We start from the raw sequence: 16,658 nt of genomic DNA on the forward strand, positions 1-16,658 counted from the left end.
CCAAGGCTGACCTTTACCTGAAGGTCAAGGCCAGCTGGCTGGCATGGGCTGGGGCATCAGGGAGGGAGCAAAGCCTGGTGGGCAGTGGGGCAGAGCCGCCATGCAGGGCAAGGAGGTGAGGGAAGAAGGCTGTGGTGATGGTGCTTGGTGTGGCCAAACTGCCAGAGAGCATCAGCAACCAGTAGCCTCTGAGCGAGGGTCTCCAACGTCGGGCAAGCTTATGGTGCTGGGGCTGCACACACACATCTCAAAGAGAGAAAAGGAAGCACAGGGAGGGGTTTCTGGTATCAGCACACCAACGTCTGCTCTGCTCACTAGGCAGCAGGTCTGGGTCTCCATTGCATGAGTGGCACAGCCAACATCCATAGCCAAGGCTCTGAAAATCACTCAGGGACCACTCACTGGTGCCTCATTCTCAGAGTGCAGTGCTCGTGCAGCCCTCTACATTGCCATTCAGGTTCCACCACAGACCTCCTGCATGACCCCAGGATCCCTCCTCTGCTGTGGAGAAGAGGATGCTGTGGGGCAGCAAAGGGGCAGAAAGGGGGCTGCGCTCCCCCCCGCCTGCACTGGCTCAGCTGCTCCCATGTCAGCCTGTCTAAACAGCACCTCCTCCTGCAGAGACCTTGTGCTGGGGGTCGGCAGCTCAGCATCTCTGGGATTTGTCATGGTAGTGCTGGAGTTATCAAACAGCAGCTTGGACCAGGCACGCCAAAGGGTTGGATCAACCAGACCCAACATCATCGTCCATCTGCAGGGAAAGCAACCTCTGGGGCTGAGGACACGGAAGGGGCTCAGGTGGCATTGGGCTGGTCCTCCCTGGCTACCAACACCCTGCCTCACACCAGCCACATGGCTTCATCCCCGTGCAAGGCTGGAACTCATTAGTGAAGGAGCAAGGCTGTGATGGGGCGATGCTTGGCCAAGGCTTGCTGCTTTGCGACGGCACTAATGGATCAGAGACAGCCCAGCCACGTCCCCGCCTCGCTCTGCTCGGGCGCTGCTGGCAGTCCTAACAAAGAACATTTATCCAGCTGCATTCCCAGTTTCTCCCTCTTTCCGTTTCCCTTTTCTGTTGCCCAGGTGTGACAATTTTAGTACCCATAAATCATAAGGTGGATGTTAACAATAATGGAATGTACAGCCCTGTGTTGGCTTTCCTCTGACTGCAGTCACACTTCGGATGGCAGAAGGGTTAGAAAGAGTTAACAGGAGACTCCCAGGTCCCCTAAGCGTCTTGCCCCAGGTCTTAAGCCCATAAGCAGTAGTGCTAAAGATGATTTTAAGCCATGATTATAAGAAATCTATTGATCCTTTGGACTGTATCATGACAGATTAACCATTTTAATAAAACACCTATTAATCATGCATTAACCCTTCTCAGCTATGTGTACATTGAACACCGAATTGACAAGGGCATTGGGATTTCTGGGAGGATATTTGGAAGGGGAGGGAGGGGAGGTTTCTTTAGATAACAACAACAACAACAAGAAAATAATGCAAACTTACAGAGGGGGAGAGTTAAAATCATACGATGAGTGGCAGTTGCAGACGCCTGGGGCCCTCTTTGGTTGTCGCTTCTATCTGGCAATCAATTGACAAGAAATTGAGATTATGAAACATTGCGGCTGTGATCAAAGGAGGAGGCCAAATCTCCACTCCCCATGGGAACCAATGTCATTGAATGTCAGTGATTTGGCCTTTGGTAGATACTGGACAATATTGGCACATGTCCCCCAGCCCCACTGGTCTTTATGCCAAACTCTGAGCAAGGATGCAGCATCCTGAAGGTGGATCGTAATGGAGCACCTAGATGCCCATGATTCTTTTCTGAGGAGACTTGTCCCTAAGAGCAAGTCATTAGGAGGAAAAAGAAGGGGAAATGAGGAAAGCCAACACCGCCCAGCTCAGGCCAGCGGTGAAGGGGCACAGGCTGCTCACATCCTCTCTCTTCCCACCCTTGAAATCCACAGCACCGGTGTGGGTTGGTCTGGCTGATGGACTGGGACCAGCAGTGCCCCGGGGCCCCTCTGTAAGCACTGGGGAAGGGGCAGGGGCTGCTTCCTCCTGCCCCGACCGTTGCAGCCTCAGAAACCACCAAGTCCCCGGTGCATTAGGAACTGCCTGGAGGCCGGAGCTTCCTGCAGGTGCCCCGGGCCCATGAATCACACCTTGTCACAGGGCTCGGGGTGCCCAACGGCTGGGTGACCTCTGCGGTGCCCAGGGAGCCCTGCCCCAGGATGCACGCGCATCCCCACCACCCCATCCCGGCCAGGCGAGGGTTAACAGGCATTAATCACACTGTTTGAGAGACATTTCAAAGCCTCTTCCAAATATTATAAAAAATGTCTTTAATCATCTAATAGCGCGAACCCCACTCATGATGGATGGAGAGAAGTCGCCTCTCTCCTCCTGATCCTAACAGATGAGGCTGAAGAGCTGTTGCTCCGGGGAGGAGGGGGAAAGTTGGGGAGGGGGCTGGGGGAAGAGAAGGACATTTCTCAACCTCCCACCAGAGCAGTTATAAATATGAGGTCATACAGCAAGAGATGATAACGCATTAAGGGCTCTTGAGATATTAGTCTGTCAGCCTCGTTAGACACAGCCTATTTGGGGCTGACTGCATAATTAGAGGCTGGGGTACCCATAACTCATCGGTGTTTATACGGTAGGAAGGGGCTATGCTCACTATCACCCTCAGCACTCTGAGAAGTCATCTTCAACAGACATTAGACCCTGCTCCCTGCTACAAAAACAACCCTCCTCTCCCCAGGAACAACTGCTCCTGCTCCCCACATCCCTCCCTTCCTGCAGCTCAGAGCTCTCTGCATGCTTGGTGCACATACCCTCGCCTCTTCCCTCCCATGAAGGTGGAGAACAGGGTTATGACTTGATCGAGGCGCCTCAGGGTGGTTTGTGACCAAGTGGAGAAGTCCTGGCTCCCAGTCCCCTGCCCATAGGATGACTTGCTAGGAATAGCCCATGTGCTGCCCTGCAAGGGACTACATTCCCTGAGCATCCCCAGGCAGCCTCCAAGCAAGTCTGGCCCTCCTGTGTCCTTCTGCCTTTTCAGGGAGCAGCTGGAAACACCTTGGGGACCACTTGCTTGGTTTGGAAGCTGGCCAAGGAGGAGTTGGGCTTTCCATGTCCCCTCTGCTTTCTCTTCCCAGTTCCGCCTAGGTGGTGGTAGCACTGACACGAAAGGGCACTTCCCAACTAACCCAGTCAAGGCACTGAACAAGTGAAACAGGGAAGGGGAGTGTTTCCCTTCTGAAAGTGCAGAGTGAGGGCACCACAAGACCCAGCTCCTGCTCGAAAGGAAAGGGAACAGAGAGGGAGCAGCGAGCAGGGGGAGGCAGGTGAAAGCCAAAGCAAGCCCCATGCGCCTGGCAGAGTCAGCTTTGTGGCCTGGGACCTCCCTGTGACTCCTTTTGCCCTGTGGTAGGTGGGAAAATGAAGGCACTGGGAAGGGCAGGGACATCAACATGAGAAACAAGAGCCCTCACTGCAGGGACTGCCTTGACACTGCCGAAGTCCCCACCATGGCCACCCAGGGCCTCATCCTTGGTCCCTGCTTGCCCCATGCAGCCAGGGAGGGGGCAAGGGGTCTGTGGAGGAAGGGGCAACCCCTTGGCTTCCCAGGCTGAGGTAGGATAATGAATCCTGATGGGGGAAGTGACCTTTTCCAAATGCCACATGTCATTGGATTTTATATCACACCAGGACAATGTGCCATGGGTATTAAAATCGTTTTTTCAATAGAAGAGTGTGTGTGTATGTGTGTGTCAGAGAGATGTGAGAAAAATAAAATGAAGACATGAAAATTAGTCTGCCTCTAAACATGGCCTTTAGAAAAGACTTGGGGCCTCACAGAGCAGGGCTGAGAGAGAAAATCTGTGCTCTTTGCTCCTGAGATCACAGATGATTCTGTCAAGGGAACAGGACTTGCCCAAACCTCATGTCAGGACTAGAGGAGACAGGCTTAGGAGTCCTGATCCCCATTTGTAAAGTCCTGCAAAGACTTTCACCTCTACAGCATCCTCTCTGCCATGAAGGGACACTTCTAGGGCTGGTCCGCACACAGAGGCATGCACAGAGGCATACGGAGCACCGACCACCTTGCACATGTGCTCCTGGACACCCATGGGTGTTAGTCCTGGCTATGCACATGGAGAAAGCAAAGTCTTACATGACAGTCAGCACCAAGTTACTTGGCCTCACCTGGGCTTCAAAGCAGCCCATACCCTGCGGACCAGCCCGGAGATGCTCATGAGCATCCATGGAGTTATCCATACACTCACAGAGGTATGGACACGCCCCCATATACACCAAGATACATTCCCATGTGAAAACACAATGTAAAAGGGAGGTGCTGGAAGCTAAATTCACTTGAACTCCAGCCTGTTCCCTCAATGTGCAGGGCAATTGTCCGGCTGAAATAACAACACTGGGACAGAAAAAAAACAGGGACAAGCTGTGTTTGTTTATTCAGCTTCTTTCTCCCCATCTCCTCTCGACAATGCCCTGACACCGTGTCCTGCCGCGCCAGGGCTGCAACCCCAACGAGCTAAATTTATCCCAGCTGGAGCCCTGTTTACAAGCCTTGTCCTGTTTACAGCGTGGTCCATCCTGCCCAGGACCAGGCAGTGGCCATCCCCAGAGCAGGCAGTCTGTGCCTCACCTTCCTCAGCCTCTGCCATGCCCAGGCTGTCTATGGGGTCCCTGGAAAGATGCCCAACATCCCACACTCCCCATGTGTTTACACACAGGGCAGCTTGTGGGCTCCTGCCCATCTAGGAGGCAACAGGGAGACGTAGGCTTGCACAGGCTGCTGCTTGTCCAGTAGTGGCCCAGGTGGCCACAGCCTCCACCAGTGCTGGCCGGTAGCACACCATCACTCAGAAAAACATTTGATGCAAGCTCTGAAATGATGGTGCAGCACATTCCATGAGATACCAGCCAGGGACAAGCATGCTCCAACATGAAAGCATTAATGGAGCTGCAGGTCTCATACAACCATGCATGGGTGCTCTGCTTCTCATACCTCATGCCAAAGTGGAGGGCCACAGGTTTCAGCTGTCATGCACCCATCCCTGTCTCCCTGATGTGCTCACATGGACTGGGAGGACAGAGATGGCAAGATCTCAGCCCCCTTGCCAAGGTGACAGAACTGGGTGTCACATCAGCAGTCTGAACGGTTGAGTCTTGTGAATAGACATTAAAGCCCTGGGTATGAGATGGAGAGATGCTTGCTGCCAGCACCCTCCTGCACTGATTCCCATCTCTGGTGGAATGCCCTGGCCATGGTCTACCAAGGGGTGATATGTGCCTCCTGTGGTCCCGGGCTGCCTCACCCGCAGGACCTGCCTTCAGCAGGGCTGTTGTCAACATCCAGGCTCTTATTTGCTGTTTAATGAGTCCCTGCTAATGAATCCAAATGTATAAAAGCTTTTCATTAACCCTTTGCCTTTCTGTAAGCATTGGCCACCAGCTTGCAGAGGCTGGGAATCACAAGAGTGATTTCAGGGGTGACTGCAGACCCTCACCTGTGAGCCTGCGTGCTACCTTGTGCCCTGTCACCCTTTCCCTGCCCATGCCTGGTCTCAGTGGCTGCAGAGGGGACATGAGAGCCCTGTGGATGTGAAACAAAAAGGCTGATCCTGGTCTTCCTCAGTCTCCCTCACCAGGGGCAGTGAACAGAGATTCACCTTCATCCCCATGGCAGGGCCATTGCTCAGCAGTGATGGATCCCTCTTTGCACCTGCTCACAGCTGCATGTACTTAGACTTAATGAGCGAGCAACCTCCTGGCATGCTGACGATGCAGCCCTGTTCCACAGTGTCTTGGTGCAGACTGCTGCCTGCTGTTGCCTCAGGAAGCCTCCTGCTTGAAACCAAGAGTTCTGGATTACATCTGTGGTAAGGGACACCTTATGTGCACGTGAAGGGGAAAGAGGGTCTTGCAGAGAGACCCTGACCTGGATTCAGTGGCCAGACTGGATGAGAGGCACAAATCTCAGTGTGTGACACTACCTCTGTGCAAGAAAGGGTCCAAGAGCAGCTGAGGATGGAGCAAGCAGAAGAGAGAGCTAGCAAAGCTTTCCTGTTGTTCAAGGGGTTTTGAGACAAGTATATTGTCCAGAGCAATGCCCATGGTGGCCCCACTGTGGTGCACCACAGCAGTGTCCATCCACAGGTGCCTCCTCATCCCTCACTGCTCACACCTACCTTGCTGCTTGCCTCTGGCCCAATTCTGGGTTGGTTCGTACCATGGGTGAGGGGAAGCCTTTCTGCACTGTGTGCCCCAGATCACACTACTTTGTGAAGCAGAAGCTCCAGGGAGAGCAGAAGATGGGTTGTATACCCCAGATAAGCTCCTTGTCCACAGTTCTGGAGGTGGCCTGTGCACGATTGTGAGTGGGGTTTGAGTGTGAAGGCTCAAAGCAGTGCTCCTAAGGAACTCCCATGCTGGGCATTTTTTATCCCCAAAATAATAGCTTGCTCAAGCTCACCAGACCCCTTTCACCCTGAAATACAAACAGAGCTTTTGAGGACTATTTCACTAGTCCAAAAACCACTCCACCCTTCATTCATGTTCATTCGGAGTACAGCAGGGAAGGGCTAATGGAGCAGCTCATCTGCACGCAAACACGTACGTGTGTGCTCCTCACACACGCGGCTCCTCATCTCCGGAAGAAGATCTTCTCGTCAGGAAGTCACGGCCCTGATTACTTTGTCTTCCACATTTAAGAACATCCCTAACTGCTCCTTGGATAGCTCAATTAGTAAAGTGAATATATTATATAAAGTCTAAAAGATTAAACTATCATAGGCAGCCCATAATTTCATGAAGAAGTCAGGGGAGCATATCCCTCTTATTAACTCTATAACAAATGTGATGAAAATGTTCAAATAGAATGTTAATGCAATGTTACGTGTAATTTTCCCAGGCGATTTTCTGCTGAAATATTTCTTTATTAATAGTAATTGAGGGTATAAATTATGAATGAGGCGATTTTCTCCTTTCACTGGGAAAGACGCACTAATGGCAATAATTCTTTATAATAATTTTTGGGGGGGAGAATAGGGAGGGAGCTGGGGTGAGGGGTTTAAAGAAAAAAAATCTTTAAAGGGATTGCAAAATATATAGACTAGCAGTGCATGTTTTATGGCAGGGCGCTGTTTTTTACATCCATGTGCCGGGCATCAGTCCTGTGCAGGTCTGTACTGTGTGTGCACTGCGAGGTTCAGGCCTTTGGTGAAGGAGATTTCCTTGCAGCTTCCCTATTCTGTGCTTGTGTGAAGCGTTGCATCAGGAAAGGGGGATCTGAGAGCACTGATGCTGTAGGGTTGCAAATTTGGGGCTTCCCATTTCACCAAGGGAAAGAGAAGCAGTATCCACACTATGAGCTACCGGCGCTTTTGCTTAGTAAGTGAGTATCCAAGGATGAGCAGGTTAGTGGTACAGGCTCTTGCCAATTAAATGCAGACTCTGACACCTTTCCATGCCCCCACCACAACCAAAAGCACTTCCCTGTGCTTGTGTTGGGTTTTTCTGGTTTATATTTTACCAGCAATGCGGCACCCCCATCCAGGGAAACTCATGACAGAGAGTGAGTCTTGGTCCTACAGCCCCTGAAACTTACACAGCCTCAAAGCAAAGGGGAGTGGGTTTGGGGCCTAAACTGGATCCCAAATGCCACCTCTTTGTGGGACACAGCACAGGGGCATGGACACAGCCAGCCTGGGGCCACGCGCTTACACACCACGGACAGGCAGCACCGAGCAGCACAGCTGCTCATGGGGAAACAAAAAGTCCTTTTTGTGATGCCAGAATGAAAGAGGCATTTTACAAGGATTTCAGAGCTTGCTCTCCTTCAGGTTTGTATGTTTTCTTCAGCAGACCAAATGACTTCAAAATTTTTCCACTCAATTAAAAATAATGCTGGTGTAAGTGTAATTCTCAGCCCCTTCTTCCTGCACACATCTCCCTTCTCACAGAAAGGTAGAGGGGAAAGAAAAGATGGTATCCCTTAAATTTTCATTGCACTTCAATCAGCTGAAAAAAAAAAATCCTCTCATTTAAAACTTTTACACCAAAGAATCCACTTTCCTCTTCTTTTATTTAAATCTTTTCCCAGGGAGGAAACTTTCTGAACAAGCTCTAGTCTACAACAAGCATAAGGAAAAAGACCTCCTGACCACAGGTCTTTGCCATGCAAACTAAAGAGCATCCTGTTAGCTGCTTAAGCAACCTAAAAAGCAGCTCTGGCAATGGCTTGCACTGAGGGTAGGCAGCATGTGCTGGTACCCAGTCAGGGGTAGAGGTCTTGAGCATCCACGTGCAAAGGATGCAGATGATACCTACATGGGTGCAGATGCGCTTGGGAGTGGGTAGCTTTGATTTTCCCTGGGGGCAGCTCTTCTATCCCCTATTTCCACTGGAGGAACCCCTCTGCTTAGGCTCTCCCCAAGCATTCCACTGGCAGAAGAAGCAGAGCCGGTCCTTCTGGCAGCTGAGCTGTACTACCCCATCTCTTTCCTTCTCTAGAGGCACTGACCTCTCAGGCCCTGCCCACGGCTTACCCCACACCGGCAGGCTGTGCGAGAGGCTGCAGGAAAGCTGACAAAATCAGTGTGATCCATCACCGACCCTCCTCAAAATTAGGTTAATAATTTATGATGTTAAATGGGACAGTTAATAGCTGGGCCAGATGATTCCTCAGCTAATCTAGAGCACGGGCTGAGCTGCAACGAGTCCTCTGAGAGTTCATTACACTCCCCAGCCCTCGGCGCTAGTGCTTTTGGCTCTGCCGATACCTACAGGAGGCTGTGGCTGGTGCCGCTGGCAACGCGCCTAAGACTTGCCCCTCATCAATTAAGAGAAATAAGGAAATCGACAGGAAAATTAATTTCCAAAGAGACAATGCCTCTGACACCTGCACTGCCCTCAGAAAGCCGGGGGTTATCTGGGAAGCCGCCTGCCTGGGCAGGAGGTTGTGTCTGCTTGCGTGCTTAGCCAGGTCAGGCTGCTTTCCTCGGGGCTGGGAGGGGTGTAAGCGGCTGAACAGAAGACGCTTTTGCTCCTGGGTCAGCCCTAAGCAGGCTCCTTATGAGGAGGTGCCCAGCCACAACTGGGAGGAGACCTGCCTGCTGCTTAAAGCCTCCCAGCATCCCTCCCGCCAGCATGGGGCAGCTCACTGGCAGCAAGGATTTACAGCCTGACTGTGCACATTCACAAAGATACCTCACAAGCAAAGGGTCAGGATGAGAAGGTCTTTTTCATCAAAGAGACAGAGCAGGGTCAGCTACATCAGGAATGAGGCACTGCCAGAGTGCTCCCCAGAGCCAGCCCTCGTCCCAGAGCACAGCCACTTGCCTGTCTATCCCTCTAACCTCCCCAGTTCTTGTCCCACCTTTCACTGGCAGATCAGATCAAGGCCGGTGCTGGACTCACCTCCCCTCACCCAGACTGCAGCACCTCCCAGTGACCTAAGCCCTCCCATTTCCCCAGCCCTTTCTGTTTCCTCCTGAGTCCAAGCAGCATCCCAGGGAGCAGGACTGGCTGATCCCAACTGCACATGGAGGCAGCTTCTTTGCTCTGGTGTCTCACTGGGGGATGCTACAAAGCAATGCCAGCCTTAGGCAAACCACAGTCACTCTCCTATCCAGAAGAGCTAGTGATAGGCACCCTAAAGAGCGCTCCTGCTACTTTACAAATGAAGAAACTAAGGCACACCAACTCTATGTGATCACCCCAATATCAGCAGCAGTATCAGGTGAAGGAAGGAATTTCTCTACCAGCCTAAGGTTCATGACTCCTAAGGGGTGTCCATGCCCTGCCCTTAGTGGGAGCTTGAGACAGACCCTATGGGCTAAATGTGACTGGCTTGGGCTACAAGCACAGGCTGCTGCAGCCAGATGTGCACTGATGACTCGTGCAGATGTTGGCCCTGCAGCACGTCTGGGCAGTAATTCCCCTTCTCCCTTCCACATTCCTGCTCTACCAAATTCAAACCATGCACAGTGCAGGGGGGATTACCTGCAATTACAGTTTTCACACGTCGGGGCTGATTTCACGTGGCTGGAGAAGGGAGGGAGAATGGCAAGAGGTAAGGGCATCCATATGGTGGGCTTCTGCAGCCATTCCCCCTGCCTGCCTTAGAGGCAGCTGGTGCTCTCTCGCCTTTCCAGCCCCCTCCCCTCCTCTGAAGCCCCTTTCCAGGTGGGAAGACCAGGAGGGACCCGTGAAGGCAGGGGGGAGCCCCAGCTTGAGGCTGGCAGCAGGACCAGTCTTCCTTCCAGCTCATGCCCAAGTACATAAGGGAGAAATGACAATTAGGGGGACAACAAATGAGGCTGCTGGCCCCTGGGGGGGGACACACGTGCAGTAACTTGAGGCTGAGGCGGAAATAGCTCCAGTTGACCCACTTAGAAAATCATCATTACTGTAGAATTTATGGCTGACATGAGCTTGTCTGATAGATATGACTATTTAAAGGCGGCCAAAGCCTCCATTTATAACCATGCGAGGGAAGGGGGGTGAAGGGAGATGGGTCAGGTTTGAAGATCAAAGGGGCACCTAAGGAAGGAAAGAGGAGCATGTCTACTCTGGCAGCAGGGAGGAAGGGATGGTGGGTTCAGTTAGGGAAAGGGCTGGTGTGGTGGGGCTGTGCCCCATGGCAGGGGAGCAGCCCTGTGCCATGGGTCTGCTGTCCTGGACCCCTGAGACCACAGCATCCTCTGTGGCCCTGTTAGCTGCTCCTGCCTTGGGGGCTGATAAAGTGCTTCTAAGTGACACCTGGCACACAGGTGAGCCCTTCTATATTCAGCACCTTCCAGGCAGCAGTGGGCATGGCACTATTACCCACTCAGGATGTGCTGCAGTATTTGCCAGGAGTGTGCTTTTAATTAGATGTGAAGGAGAGGGCAATTGCTGAGGCTGGGAACAAAAGGAAAGCAGTGGCAGGTTTAGAGAACAAGCAAACACCTGCAATATTCGAAATTTCTTTTTTCCTTTACTTGAAGGTCAGAAAATGACTCCTGGGAATGATGTGCCATTGCTGAACCCAGCCCCTTAGCCATCCTCCTTGTCTGCACATCCCTCAGGCCTTTACGAAGAGAATAGTGCAATCACTCAGTGGCTTGTTGGAGGAGCACCTCATCCTAACAGCAAGGCCAGGAAAAAGACCTACTTGCCCATTCCTTGGGCCAGGCTGTCTCTCACTGGCCAGCCTTCATCTCTGATCAAACAGAAATGCTGCAAGCGTGCTGAAGGCTGGGCCTCGGGTACACTCAGCCTGGCTGGAGACACACTGCATGTCCTAGCACGTCCCTGTGCCACAGTTCCCTATGGATGCATGAGAGAATACTTCACCCAGGGGCAAGCATGCTGGAAAGGAGCACGGAGATACGGATGGGCTCTCCACCAAGGCGTTCCCTTGGAGGCAGGGCTGATGGATGCAGAGCAGCAGGCTGCAGTGCAGCACTTGATGCCATCCAAAGCAGGGAGCAGCGCCCGGAGAGCACCCTGCCCAGGGGCAGCATGGAGCCAGTCACCAGTGTCCTTGTCCCAGGCTCTCCTTCCCAATCTGGCTGCTCCCTGTCCTTTGGGGATGGTGGCGGCTCCTCACCTGATTGAATTTCCAGGCCATCACTCGCTTTCCCTGCAGCTGCGAGGCACGATCGCCCTCCCGGCAACCCCACACTCACCCCGCGGAAGGAGGGGCTAATTCAGTTAGCCCAGTGGCATTAGCTGCCGTGAAGAATAACCCGCCAACAAGGCCCTGCGAGCCTGACACAATATTAAAGACCCCACTGCCCTCACTTGGGGCAGATTAAGCTGGGCTCATTGCTTTAATGCTGCACTCCTCGGCCGGGCTCCCTCCAAGGCTCTGCACCTTAACTGTATTACCCCAGCACCGATGTGCTTGACCTGCCAATATTGCTCCCACTGATAATTCACCTCCCAAGAAACTTTGCCTTTTTGACCTCCTGCCAGAGCAAGCTCTAACCCCATGGAGCAGGGCTACCCCTGCATCCCACCACTCATGGGGGCTGCCAGTCACTGTCCGCTGCTCCTTGCTCGCCTTCTCACAGCATCCCATCCTTCCAGGGGTCTTCTTCAGCCAAGCTCAGGCAACTCGCCTCTGCAAAATGGCTACTTGGGTGATCCCAGCATCCCAGTCATTATCAGTGACTGCACTGATATGCGCAGTGAGTACGTGGGATGGGATGGGAGCCTGTGTGTGTGCAGAGGATGGAGAATGTTATTTAAAGCACCAAGGATGTGCAGGAAATCCCAGCTCGCTAACCTCGTCTGGGGTACCAAGGCGCTCTTGGTAGCAGCATGAAGTGATGCACAGAGGGAGCCTTGGGTCCATCCTGCTCCCAGGGATACACATCTCATCTGACCCAGGGAAGCAATCAAGAAAAACACTCGAATACCAGATCGGGCAGAGCCTGGGCTCCAAGGGAAACTCAACAGAGCAGCGTGGGAGCAAGAAGCAGGGTCATCCCTCACTGCTGCCAGGCATTGACAGTGCCAGCACCATCTTATCCTGGCAGCAGCCACTACCTCCTCTCAAGCTGTCAGCAGCTGTCCTGTGCCTCTACCCCTGCTTCATCCCATGGCCTGTGAGCCATACAGGGAGCAGTCCTTGAGGTGCTGTTTGCTAGGGCTGCTGGCTCACACAGCCTTTGTTTAGGAAACACCACTGCCAGCATCTTTCCCACTTGGTCAAAACCAGAAGGCTGTTGTATCCTGTAAAACTCCAGAATGAAACTTTCAAACATGGAAAAGTCACTTTTTCTGAGAAAAATGTCACTTTTTCTAAGCAAAAAGTAACAGTCTGAGTTAGCCAACCTATTCCCTTCTGCCTTCCTCACCAGAAAATCAAAGTAATCTACACTGATCTTTTCCTCTTACTTTCATTGTTGACCAAACCGAAAGGAGTTTGAGCACCCCTGCTGCCTGCCCTGCCGGGTTGCTGGATGCTGACAGCTCTGCCTCGTCTCCTTGGAAAGGAGCAGGTTTGCAAGTGAATTCTAATTCCAGCTCTAGACCTAGAACAAGGCACTGGCTTGCCACATCTGCTCCCTTGCCTTTGCATGGGTGATATTTATACTTGCACTACATAGTTAGCTCTTGGGTAGTGTATATGATGTTGGAAAACTAGTTATATATGTTCACACAACTAATGCACACTAGTTATAATGTGTATTAGTTATGTAAAAGTAGCTTGTCCCATAAAGCTTGTGCTGCCTGTGAAGAGGCTGCCATTGCTCCTCTAGGGACCAGGCACTGCTCATAACAAACAAGCCTCATTTTGGACACGTTTTGCTTCCTTATTTTCTGATTTCACTGTTCAAAGGTGTGTTGTTTTTGAAGAAGCAAAACTAGAAAAAGGAACAAACCTAAACTTCCACCCAAAACTCAGACCACAAGTCTTGGTGTTTGTCTTACTATTAAAAACTTGGTGAAGCTGTGTTTGATGCGGGTGCAGGAAGCAGAGAGCCCACACGAAAGGGGTGTCACAGAGCAGTTGCGAAGCCGTGTGGTTTGGCAGCTGTCAGGACAGAAGGGCTCTATTTTGGACTTTGCCATCAATTCAAAGGGTCCTGTGACCCTGGGGAAGGCACAGCACCTCTCCTTGTCACTGAGCCCCTCTGCCCCTCTCTGGGTGCATGGGAGCACCGGCCAGTGTGGGAATTTGCTGCTGCCTCTTACCTAGGGCAGAAGGAGCTCCCACCTTCACACCATGAACCACCACCCAGCAAAATCCTGTGCAGTTTTCCATACTGAATTTACCGGCTGGATCAATGCTCCAGAAACTGCGCTTGTCTCAGCTGGTCAGCCCAGAACATGGCTGAACCTGGGACCTGTCCTAGCCTGATGCAACTGCCAAGCTGGGCAAAAACAGAGGCAGAAAGATTTCAGATATCACTGCCCACATGAAGCCTATAGACAGGGGCAGAGGTGGGACATGTAACTACGCAGGAAATACAAAGACTTATTCCTTCTTCTGTACTCCTGGAAAGGACTGCTTCACTTGCCCATACATATACTGCCCACCAGGGACTCAGTCCTGTTCCCACTTACGCCGGGTGTGATGTGGCTGAGGGTGGAGGAGATCTGCACCACTGGAAGCAGGAGCAGACCCTGCCCTTGACGTGCAGCCAAGCAAGAGCTGGAAACAAGGAAGGGTGGATGGCTTTTACAAGCCTTTCTTAAAAAAGGTAGACAGTGTCAGGGTAGAGTCAGGCCCCAAATTTAAGCTTGGGCAAAGCAGCAGGAACCGTTCCCCATTTTGCAGTTAGCACGCTTGGGAAGTGAGTGGGAAATGGTTGATGTGAATACTTTTTCCTAACAGAGTTTATTTGTCTAAGTGCAGCGTCTTAGCACTGAGGCTGCTGCTCAGTGGAACCTGAGCTAACCTCATACCACTGTGCCCATCCCAAACTCCAGCACCATCCCTGTGTGTGCCCATGGCATCCCCTCTGCTCTTTCACTCACTGGTCCAGAAAGTGACTGGCCAAGCCAGTATCATCTGCACATAGGGGAGCCACCTGTCCTGTTGTGGGCACAGGGGCCACCTACAGCACCACCAGGCAGGAGCCATGGGACACTGGGCCTTCTGCTTCTCACCCTTCTGATGCGACCCCTCCCATTAGGGGAAGATTTAAGGTGCTCTTATATCTCCCTGTGGTAAATGGGCTCATAAAAGTGACAGAAAGACGTTCATATGGATGCTTGTTAAAATTTTATTACTAATCACCACCAAAGTTAGCTGCTATATTTAACCCAGGCTGGGGGAAAGAGGGGAGGGGGCACTGCCTGGGCAGGATAGAGAAATCAAGATTGGAAAGTGAAGACAGGGTGACAAGTGGCCCTGACACAGCCCATGGATACAGGCAGGCTCCTGCTGCAGCAGTTGTAAATAAAACCCCCAAAGCCTTCTCCCTCCACTTGTCAGCAGCAGCCACAACCCTTTTACAAGCCTAACCCAAGAGCAGAGCTAGCTTGTGGTGGAGCACGAGGCTACAGATCAAAGAGACCTCAGCTGAACTCCTACCTCCATCACAGCCTCCTGAAGCAGCCCTGGGCTCTTCCTTGTGTAAAAGCTCCTCCTGTGCAAAGCGGATGAGAATGGGGATTTAACAAGACAGCCAGCTCTCCAGGCTGGGAATTCTCTCACCATGTGTGAGCACCTGGCAGTCCTGGGATGAGGGAGGCCCCTCCACTGGGGCTGCAAGGACACACAGTTAAGCTTCCTTTCCTGCTTAAGTCAGATCTTGTCTTTGCAGGGAGAGGAGAGAGAAGAAAGCCCAAGGATGCCAACTACGTTGACAAAGTGGAAAGTTCAGCAATTGCAAAGGCATCACAGGGCACTTTCAGACTTGTCCTTTTTGAAGCATCACTGGGAAGGGACCAGTGAGAAGTTCTGCTCTCCCCAGGGTGATAGATGAGGAATAAGGTAGGGTGGTGAAAAACATAGATCCTGTGCATGGCGCAGGCTCAGCTAGCTATCCCTGCGAGACCCACAAGTTGTGGTCACCTCCCCAGAACAGAAGCTCAAGAGAAGGATGGTCCAGATGGCCATGAAGACTGGCCCAGAATACCAAGAAGATGGTCATCTGTCCTGTTATGTTAGTAGCATACACACGGTTATGCCCCACTCTGTGTGGCTGCAGGCTGCGGCAACTGGAGCAGGGACCACCCTCCTGTGTCAGCATGATGCATCAAGCAGAGGGGACCTGCTCTGACCAGACGCTTACAAAGTATCCTTCTGCAGGGGGATGATGAAAAAGCCACCACGAATTTTCTGGTGTCTGTCCAGGGCTTGGAACAGTAGGGAAATATTTGATAGATGCAACAAAGAAGGGAACAGAGGGAGAAAAAAGTCTCATAGTGAAAATAAACAGCTTTGAGTATCAACTAAATTTTGTAATGGCATCCAAGTGACTACAGGTTTCCGGGGCATGAAAGACAAACTACTGCTTGAAAGACCTCAGTTGCCACTACACCTGCCAGATGGTACTGCAGAGGGGAACAGGACAGGGAAACATGCTCCTCTCTGAGGATGCTCTCAGGAACCTCCCTGGTACTCCCCATCAGCATCTCCTGGCAGCTTTATGGCACCCCGATGTGTTTTTTGGCAGGTCCCAACATCTCCACCTGCCCTCATACTCACAGCATCCCCCAGACCAATGCCCCTTTGGTTTCCCATCACATCACTACTTCCTAGGTATCTTGTTCCTGGCACTCTACGGGAGCTGCTGTCTGTCAGTCCTCACATCCATCTTCGGGGCCTCTATAAATCTCCAAGAGGCCTCTTTGCTCCCTATATATCTATCTAATTAATGTTAGTATAAGTAAAGCACAGCCTTTTCCCCTTAATAAGCAGAGTGCTGACTTTATTACAGGTCTTTTTTCTTTTTTTTTCTCTTTTCTTGCTTCAGTGCTTTAAATCATGCTCAGGAAAGCGCTTACGAAGGAAAGGCTGAGCATCACATCTCACCGAGCCTTTGCCCCAGCATGGCTTGGGAGGGCCGTGGGGACCAGGGGGGCAGAGGGCAGTGGGAGGAAATTGGACAGGATGTGTTCGGAGAGATGCCAAGAGCGCTGCGCTGCCAGGTTAGCTGGGGTCAGCGGAGAAG

The 16,658-nt window shown here is 51.9% G+C and overlaps 1 protein-coding gene across 7 annotated transcripts in view; it reads right to left on the reverse strand.

Moving 5' to 3' along the window:
* RNF220 (ring finger protein 220) overlaps positions 1–16,658 on the reverse strand; it is a 224,643-nt gene that overhangs the window by 132,071 nt on the left and 75,914 nt on the right. For 4 of the 7 annotated variants that reach the window (XM_061451458.1, XM_061451452.1, XM_061451454.1 and 1 more), the window contains exon 3: positions 1,510–1,584. The exons of the other annotated variants lie outside the window; for them this stretch is intronic. In XM_061451458.1, coding sequence (XP_061307442.1) covers positions 1,510–1,584 — 75 coding nt within the window. The remainder of the gene's footprint in view (positions 1–1,509; positions 1,585–16,658) is intronic. 7 annotated transcript variants of the gene reach the window in all.

The sequence above is a fragment of the Pezoporus flaviventris genome, unplaced genomic scaffold (genome assembly GCF_033815535.1).
Source record: "Pezoporus flaviventris isolate CSIRO_AGI_PZ_B2104156 unplaced genomic scaffold, CSIRO_AGI_Pfla_v1 ptg000013l, whole genome shotgun sequence".
Lineage (NCBI taxonomy): Eukaryota > Metazoa > Chordata > Aves > Psittaciformes > Psittacidae > Pezoporus > Pezoporus flaviventris.